This window comes from Periplaneta americana, chromosome 1 (genome assembly GCF_040183065.1).
Source record: "Periplaneta americana isolate PAMFEO1 chromosome 1, P.americana_PAMFEO1_priV1, whole genome shotgun sequence".
NCBI classification, from domain to species: domain Eukaryota; kingdom Metazoa; phylum Arthropoda; class Insecta; order Blattodea; family Blattidae; genus Periplaneta; species Periplaneta americana.
In genome coordinates, this window is record NC_091117.1 from 156,342,376 (window position 1) to 156,351,823 (window position 9,448).

General features: G+C 34.1%; 1 protein-coding gene across 4 annotated transcripts in view; it reads left to right on the plus strand.

Annotated features, from left to right (window-relative positions):
- LOC138702839 (broad-complex core protein-like) overlaps positions 1-9,448 on the plus strand; it is a 317,014-nt gene that overhangs the window by 280,231 nt on the left and 27,335 nt on the right. For all 4 annotated transcript variants that reach the window (XM_069830172.1, XM_069830180.1, XM_069830198.1 and 1 more), the window contains 2 exons: positions 2,752-2,835; positions 6,192-6,237. In XM_069830172.1, coding sequence (XP_069686273.1) covers positions 2,752-2,835; positions 6,192-6,237 — 130 coding nt within the window. The remainder of the gene's footprint in view (positions 1-2,751; positions 2,836-6,191; positions 6,238-9,448) is intronic.

The following is a 9,448-nucleotide window of genomic DNA, read 5'->3' on the forward strand; positions in this document are numbered from 1 at the left end:
TAGAATGTATAATAATATATAACTGGACTCTGATTGAGGTTCTGGCTGATATGAGTGATATGTGTCAGGCAGTACATCTCACTTGACGAAATGTGTCGAAGGAAGAACAATTTGTTTGTATACATATGAAGTGTGATTAGTGAAATGTGCTACTAGTCAGCGATGTATGCATTGGAGGAAAGAAACTGGCCACTCTACCTCATTATCACCTGGTTCAGTACCTCATGAGCGATGCCTTATTGGTGTCACAAGGTTCAAACCTGTCTTCGAACAGTTGACTAACCAACAACAACAATACGTAACAATCTACAAAGCTCTGGTGGTTTCACGTTGATGTCAGTATATTTCCATCTTGAAGACAAGCAAAAGTACATTCAGGCCTTCAGAAAACACATGTTTGAGATGCTTCGTATCACTACTACTATCTGTTTCTATTTGCAACAGCAAAATCTTTCAATAGTCTCGTTTTTTTGCATGTCTTCCATTTTCGAATAACTGCAGCAGAATACTTGAGGTGCCACATCAGAAGATTAGTGTTGTGTGCAGGCATCTACGTAAGCCTTAAAAGTAGTGAATCAGTGTAGCAGATTTCTTGAGGCGCCATGCAATAAAGTTAGTGTTAATTACCAGTACTTTTAGAAATACCACGGCGGTATTTAAGCTTGAAATTAACAAATCACAACTACTCCTGAAGTGCCAGACTATGGTTTTCGATTAAACAGTGAATGGATAAGAGTTTAAGCAAAATTCAAGATGCCAGCCGCTACTTTCATGCCAGATATCAAAATCAAAATGTTTGTCAAATAGCTAACATCCTCCATTTCAAAGTGTATTAAAGATTAGTTAAACATAATTAGTATACATTATGTTCGAGTCTGTATTTTTTTTGTCGGTAACAGCAAGTTTTTATTTTAGATGGTACGACATACAGGCCCATCTACAGCCCTGGACCCAACATAAAGTTGACCATGAAAAGTTTCATAAGAAATTTAACCTTGGCTCTGTTGGTGAAGATTTAGGTATAGTTGGCCCCTCCAGTTCTACTGTTGGCTGTAAAGCTAATTTGGTATCTTTTCATGTAATAAATGTTTGCCCCAATTTTTAGCGATATTAACATAAAATGTGTTATAGTCTGGTTTTAATACAGTAAGAAAGTTCCTATCAAGGGTTATGAAGTTTCAATACTATTAAGTTTAGTATTGATATTTTCCAGAATTCTAGGAATTTCCTTGAATTCATTTAGACAAGATGATAAAAATATTTTATTTGCCTGCTGTTTTGTCCCAGCATGCCTACTTCATTGTCTGCCATCAGTTAGTAATCCTATCTTTGCCTCATGTTTTAGTCTGAAAACATTAATAATAATTAATGCTGAGTTATAACAGTGGGTTAGTAAAATTAGTAATCAACATCTCAAGTGTCAAATCGATTTCTTGCCACTAGAAAGCCGTGATGGTGGTGGTGGTTGTGGCGATGATGATGATGATGATGATGATTCAGTATTTGCAGAAGAATCTTCGCCGAGTGCGATATCAGAATGATAGTCCTGAACTGGTTACATTTCTTGCATTATTTTTCTTCGGTATTGGAAGCAACACTGTCTCCAAAAAATTCAGGCCAGTCGCCTTACTCATATATTTCATTGCTTAATGATAGAATTTCCTCCTTGGATTCACCCAGGCATTTCACTAATTCAATTGGAATTCCATCAACTCCTGTTGCTTTCCATTCTTCATTTCCTTAAGTGCTAGTTCAACTTCTTCCCTTAAAATAGAAAATCCTTTTTCGTCTCCTGATATGGCTGCTTCGTCTTCTATAGTCAAGTCATCTGGACGATTCCCTGTCTCATATAACTCTTCTACATATTTCGTCCATCTGTTCAGTATCCTGGTCTGTCTGTTACTTCATTTCCGATTTCGTCCTCTATCAATCACATGGATTTGCTTTTCTTATTTCTTAAGTCCAAACATTTTACTTTGCGGTACGTTAAATCATATCTTCCTTTTCTTTGTAGATCGTCTATTTCTTTACATTTCTCTTTCATCCAGCCTTCCTTCTCCTTATCAGTTTCTCTTCTTAGTTCGTTGTTAAGTTTCCTTCTACCTTCTTCTGCGTTGATGTTTTTCCATTTTCTCCTTTCCTCCATCTTCTCCAACATTTTCCCTGTGATCCAAGGTTTCTTAATTCTCCCACCTTCTGTGTATCCTATTGTTTCTTCTGCTGTTTTCCTTCTGAACTGTCTCTTTTATCTTGTCATAGCTTTCTTCCACTTCCTCGTTTGCTAATCCACTATGTGGCATATAAACTTGCACTAGCACTAAGTCCATTTTCTTCCCTTGTAGTCTCACCATTATCGCCTGGTCATCTACATAACACACTGATATTACTTTATTTTTCACATGTGGTTCCAGTAATACACCAACACTCATGACTTTCTTTGCACTCACCATTAAAATAAAACAACTTAAATTCATCACTCACCAAGTCACCACTATTTTCCCACTTCACTTCTGATATTCCCATCACATCCACTCTGTTTCTTTTCCTTTCTTCCTTCAAGTGTCATAATGAAATTAGTAGGTTTTGGAAGCAGTTTTCTCCAATTTTAATAAGAGTTCAATTAAGATCATATAGTTTTTACTGTCTCATTTCCTATTTCAAATTATTGGCGACAGGAGTTAAATATGAAAATAAGAATACAATTTTAGATTCCATATTAAAATGATATCTTCGATTTTCTATATTTTGCAGAGCTTAAAAACAGAGCCAACAATAGAAGATGCTCGCTCCCCTTACACTGATATATCTATGATGGATGAGGAATCAAGTGAAAAGGTAAGTCTTTAGGTTGTAATATTATCCATTAAAATAAGTCGTAGTTGATATTATTTTCTTGTTCTGTTTTTGAACATATGTGTTGAAAGAAGTGTATTAGTAAGTTTTGAAATGGTCTTCCTTATTCTTGGAAATGCAAATTAATTATATAACTTTTTAGCATATTATTATAAGTAAAATAAGAATTAAAAAAATTAAGGCGAATGTTAGATAATCCCATGACGAATCCTCTACCTCATCTCACTAAATACCATCTCGCTATGAGCAGTTCTACCTTACTGGTTGATATAGCGTCATTAAATAGCGACTAAAACGTCCATAAACTCGCAAATCGGAGTTTAAAATGAGTCTGCTGACAGTGTAGCTCAGGCGGTAGCACGTTTGCCTGCTGATCCGGAGTTGCATTCCGATGTGGGTTCGATTCCCTCTTGGGTTGATTACTTGATTAGGTTTTTACGAGGTTTTCCCAACTGTAAGGGAATGTCAGGTAATCTATGATGAATCCTCGGTAGCATCTCGCCAAATACCATCTCGCTGTCACCAATTCCACTACTACTAGACTGTAGCTACATTACAGTATTTTCCTGTAATTTCAGTACGATTTTCTATTTACCCAAGTTGTATACTGAAGCAGTGTTTTCAGTTATTATTATTATTATTATTATTATTATTATTATTATTATTATTATTATTATTAGTTTTTGTTGCTCTTTTGGTATTTCCTATGTCTTTCTTTTGTGTATGTGTGTGCGTGCGTGTGTCCATTACAGTCTCTGTGTAGCAGTGGTTGTGTTGACGTTAGAGTGTGTGTTATTCTCCTGATTGTGTTAGTAAAGTGTTTTGATTTAGATTTAGGAGTGGTCTCTTGCTGCTGTTGCTATGTGGAACAGTAACATTAGGAAATTTTGTTGCAAATTGTCCCTTTACCTTTCTGCAATCACTCATTTATGGGTAAGTCTCTACCATGAAAATCCTTTGCTCTAATGTAAATTTCTGTGGTGTTATGTGAGAAAGGTAATCTGAATACTTCACTAACACAATCAGAAGAATAATATATATGTATACATAGTCTATGCATTTGTATCAGTCTTGGGATCTATCGTATCCAGGGAACACATTTAATTTAACTGATTGTATTTTAACTTTTTCTTAGTTTATATATGTAATATATATGTATAAACATGACAAATAATTCTGTAGGACCAAAAAATTAATATTTACGTAGACCATATTTTCCGTTGCTCTATATAAGGAAGTAGCATATTATCAATTTTAAATAATGAACTATCATTCATTTGTATTATATTGGATTTATAAATCCACTCTGCATTCTTTGTCATTTTTGCAGTTAGATTATAAATCTTTAGAGTTTTATCTGCGTATAAAAAGTGCTCAAGTATATGATTTTATTATATTTTAAACCTAAATTGTTGACTGATAATTGTATAAGTGTTATTTCTCAATATTATAAGTCGGAAGAAAATGATACTTTTTAATCCGTTTATAATTAAGTACATAGTTTCGCTTTTGTTTCTATCTGGAGCTGAGTTGGTTCTGGTCGCTAGGGGCAACAGATTATGGATTGAAAGAGTCTGAGTTCAAGAGATAGCGGGATTTTTCGTCTAATCTAGAATGGCTCTGGGATATTAGAAAATATTGAGTAGTGTGTCATTCTGTTGATGGCAAATGCGTAGTGCTGACTGCATCACCTTCTTCTAGTGCCGAGTTCAAGAAACCATGGAACTTCTACATCTCTGTCTCTCATGAGTAAAGCCCGGATTTCTAAGCATAATCAAACAGTAAAATAAGCAAGCAAATAAGCACGAAAAATGATGAAAGTAACCACCAATATAAGTAAAAACGAATATATGAAAATATGATACATTTTTTTTTCTCGTAGAACTTTTACCCTGTTGAAAGCTGTTGCAGTATACAAGGAAGGTCATCCTGAGATTCATATTTTTTTCTCCGCAGAAACACTCTTTTCACACACCAAACAAAATAAGACACTGCTGTCCTCAATGGAAATATTACTTCAAAACTCATTTAATGTAAGAATGCTGATTGAGAGGTTTTTGTGGGTGGCATTCCTTAACTACAACAGCGAGCAATCACACATATCTAATTAAACCAACGGGTGTTGCACAACTTACAAACTGTAGATTGGAACTCGGGGATTCACCATCCATGCACATGACATCATTCCGATAATGCGATACGTGCGATAACTGATTGATCTGCCTAGTTGCAGAAGCTTGGCGGGGAATCCAAAGGTTCTCTCCTAATTAGAACTACATAGTATTATTTCACAACATCCTGAGTCATACCCTAGCATTGTTTTCTTATGCATTCGATTGAAGTTAATTTTTTATTAGCCAACAAAAGAAAGGGAATCGGTGATACATGATGGCTAGGAGTGAAATATGCACTTTTAAAATTACAGTTTTGGATAAAATATGCTATTTTAATTAAAAATCGTAAAATAAGTAAGCAAAAACGTTTTCCTGCGAAATAAGTATACCTTATTTTATTTCATGGAGTGCAGTTTCATAGAAAAGACTTTGCCGACAGACCTTCTACTGCCCCCTACTAACTGGTTGTCATAAATAAATGGCTTCCTTACTGTGACGGAAATCTTGTCTTCTCCTGTTAGTAACCAATCACAATCTTCGTTCAGAAGAATTGACAGGCTCTCGTCAAATCCACGTGGAGGCAGAGTTGTCTCATCTTTTCCGAATTCCAAGAATCCCGTCAGTTTCACTGCATAATTTCGAGGGTCAGCAGGATTGTGGCAACTGTTCAATGTTGGGACGAGGGGACAGGATGGAATTGTCAGAGGTGTTTGTGTAAGAAGTCATAAATCTGTAAGTGGGTATTCAAAGGAGCCACCGAACTGCACTCCTTGAAATAAAATAAGGTATATTTATAAGCTCTAACAAACATAGTTAAAACTGCTTATCTAGGTATGTCTTACGAAGTATAACCTTTCTGCTTACCTTTAAAAGTGTGGAAAAGAATATGTATTTTGGTTAGAAATCTGGGCTTTACTCGTGAGTCACTAGTGTGTATGCGGACACCTTTATCTTTCACTTGTTTCTGTTTACTCAGATTTAACTTCTGTGAGGAAAAATGTTGCGTGATATTTAATTGTAACTTTTTTTTTGTCAGTAAGTTAAAAATGAGCATGATAAAAATCATTAAACATTTTAGATAGAGTCTTTGCAACATTCCACTGTGGTGGTGGTTTCAAGTCAAGGCAATTTGAGCTCAAATACAAGTTATGTTCAAATACTTTTAAAAAATTTACGTGCTTGCTGACTGCTGTATTATTAATGAGTCTTTCTTCTCCCCTTCAGAATAACAAGATAATGCTGTCCCAGTCCTTCCCAGGCGATGTTCGAGGTAAGACAGAATTTTAAACTTTTTATTTATAACTTGGAGTTAAGCTTTTTGAGGGAGAGGACAAGCATGATAGGACTGTAAACATAATATACTCATAGCTGGTTTGTCAAGACAGCTGAATCAGGGGGGCAGACATGCTTTGTTCTTATGGGTAGGCTATCTAGAATATATTGCTTATTTATGGCATTGGAAAGTAGATATGCATGTAGCTCAGATGGCAGAAATCAATAAATTGCGATTCAGAATCCAAAATTATTCATGAAACATAGCTATTCTGATGATGAATAATTCTTGCAGTAGGTGGAAAATATGTCTGTACACATGACTTGCATGATGTGATGTGATGCTCTGGAATTCCTTATGTATGCAGCAGTGAATAAAATTCTCCATTTCCATAGAGTGTCATGACTGTGGTTGGCATGACAAACTTCTTGGTTTTGAAGATACGCAGATATTGACTGTGAATATATGAATATTTTATTTAAAAATGCTTCTTTTACATTGTAAATGTGTTTTGTATATAATGGTAAAAAAATGCAGACTAACCATTTACGTGACATGCAAAATTATGTATAATTAATGATATTGGTATTCTTTACACAGTAATAAATAATTATACATCTTGATTATACAACTTTAACACTATATATAGCTTAGGAATATATTTATGATGATCACTTTCACGTGTTAAATGTAAACTAAGTTTGTAAATACCTACCTACTTGACTAGTTTACATTTAACACGTGAAAGTAATCATCATAAATGTATTCCTAAATAAATAACTATATAAATGATTGCTGCTGTCTCTGTGGCACAAGTCAAAAATGTTAATTTTACAGGAGAAGGAAAAAAAAACAGTCTTCACACTGGTTTATGTCGATTTGATTTTCTTCTGTATGAATTATTGTAATGGGAAAAATACTTATGACTCTTTTCCCAAACGAGCAGATGTTCCGTAAGTTGTCAATAAATTAATAAAAGATGATTGTGAAAATTGACTTATGCCACTTTTCCCAAGCATTGCAGAATTGTTTCGGATAATCAATGCTCTACTGTACTATAAAAACTATTGCTTTGTGGCTTTATTTCGTAACATAGGTAATTAGGCAATTTGGTCCCAAGATTTTTTCGGCTCAGTCTCAGGATGTGATTGTAAGTTTTTTTAAATTTGAAGTTTTTTTTTTTTTTTTTTGTAAATTTTGATTAAGACTCTAGTGACCAAGATCACATTTGGATATCTTTTGAAAGATATTTCCTTGTTAATTTATATTTCAAAATACAGTACGATAGAACTAAATCCAAAATTATTTAAATCATGGCTTTGTACTTTTTGAGAAACAGTTTTCCTGTTGGATTTCTTATAATGAATTCTACAGTATATTTATGTATGACTTTTATAAATTTAATATTGCAACAAGATGTCATCGTAATATTTTTCAAAACTGAGAAAAATATCACACCTGTTTATTGATATTTTTATAGGATTAAAGCACCGGTAACTTACAGCACTTTGAGTGATGATAACAGTGACAATATTGATAATAAATTTATGTTTGAATTGTTTCTCATGCCTCTTGAATGATTTTATTTTTGTGTATACTGAATGCTATACAATAAGCTAAAACCCTGTCCATACTAGCTTTCACCCAGGAACTTATGCAAGCGATTTACTTATGTACTATATAATATTAGAGTCTATGTTGTCCTACTTGTATGTACATACTTACAACATGATATTAGATATTAGTTGGGACTTTTGTTCTTTAGTTACAAGTTTCAAGATGGATTTTTTAATAAAAGTTTCAAAGTCATATTTACACGCAAGAATAAGACACACTTCGACATTAAAACCATAATTGATTCTGAGCCAAATATTGAGAATATAAAGTGTTGAAAAACTGCCTTGGAATCATGAGAGCAAAGCCATTATTATACGTGCATGGCCATGAGAAAACACTGACCTACATCAGTGTGAAGTTATTATTGATTTCGATTTTTTTTTACAGAGATATGCTGGCTTAAAAGGTGGTTTTAGAATATGTGACTAATTTTTTGGACTACCCAAATCACTTTTTGCTCTTCATTTAAAACAAATAAAAACTTAATGTAAGTGGGAGGCCAGAAGTTATCAATTATCCGTAAGGTACTAAATTAATGATGTACAATCACCACAACCATTAGTACTTGTGTTTACTACTACCGATACCCATAAGCGGAGTCATGTGGGGGAGGGGCACTGCCCCCCCCCAAAGTTGTCTGACCTCTTTTTTTTTTTTTTTCTATTATTCTATTGAATTCAAAAGATCTTTTTAAGTTTCTGTGCTTAAATTGAATTAATGTCTTCAGATCATGTGTCTGGACTATAATATTTATTTTAAATTTCTGAATGTATAACAATTCCTATACCTCATTTGAGGAATGGAAGCACTGTAATTTTTCTTTTGTAACAGCCAGTACTCATGTGTTAGAAGTCTGTAGGTGTTCAGGCCACCACTTGGAGATGTATGAATAACATACTGCACAACAATGCAGAAAAAACAAAAGTGATCCCGGTAAAATGTGTAAACTTAAAGATGAGATTAAATAAAATAATTAGAATTTACATTTCATATGATATCTTCAGGAAGGTAAGCTTCATATGAAAAAGTTCCTGTTAGAATTGTTACTACGTAGTTTTATTGATGTATGCATGTATTTCTGTACGAGAGAGAAAAAGAGGGAGATTGTTTCAAGTTATGCTCTGTTATAATTAGTAGTAAACCTACAGTTCAAGCTCTATACAACTCGGTCCGAAAGATCGCGGTTATGGATGTAACACTGTAAGAAACATGCCCCCTGAAAATATCTTTATTAAATAATCATATTCCGATATACTGTACCACGGTCAAGCTATAACAGGGAAGGAGGTAAATGATGTCCCCCATGATGTTAGATGGGGATTTTATGGTTTTGCTTTGCCCCCCCAAGGAAACAGTTCTCTCTCCGCCTGTGCTGATACCAGTTTCTTCACGTTACACTAAACTGTAGGGCCTATAATAATTACTTACTTAGGCTTACTTATGTGCACAGAATAAAGTGATATTAAGGAGAAACATTATGCACTTGGAATAAATCTCGTGACACTGGTAACGAAAATTAATAAAGAAGCTTATAGAAAGATAGCTACTGTTCCGGGCTAGCACTATTTTACATTTAAATGCAGGTTAACTT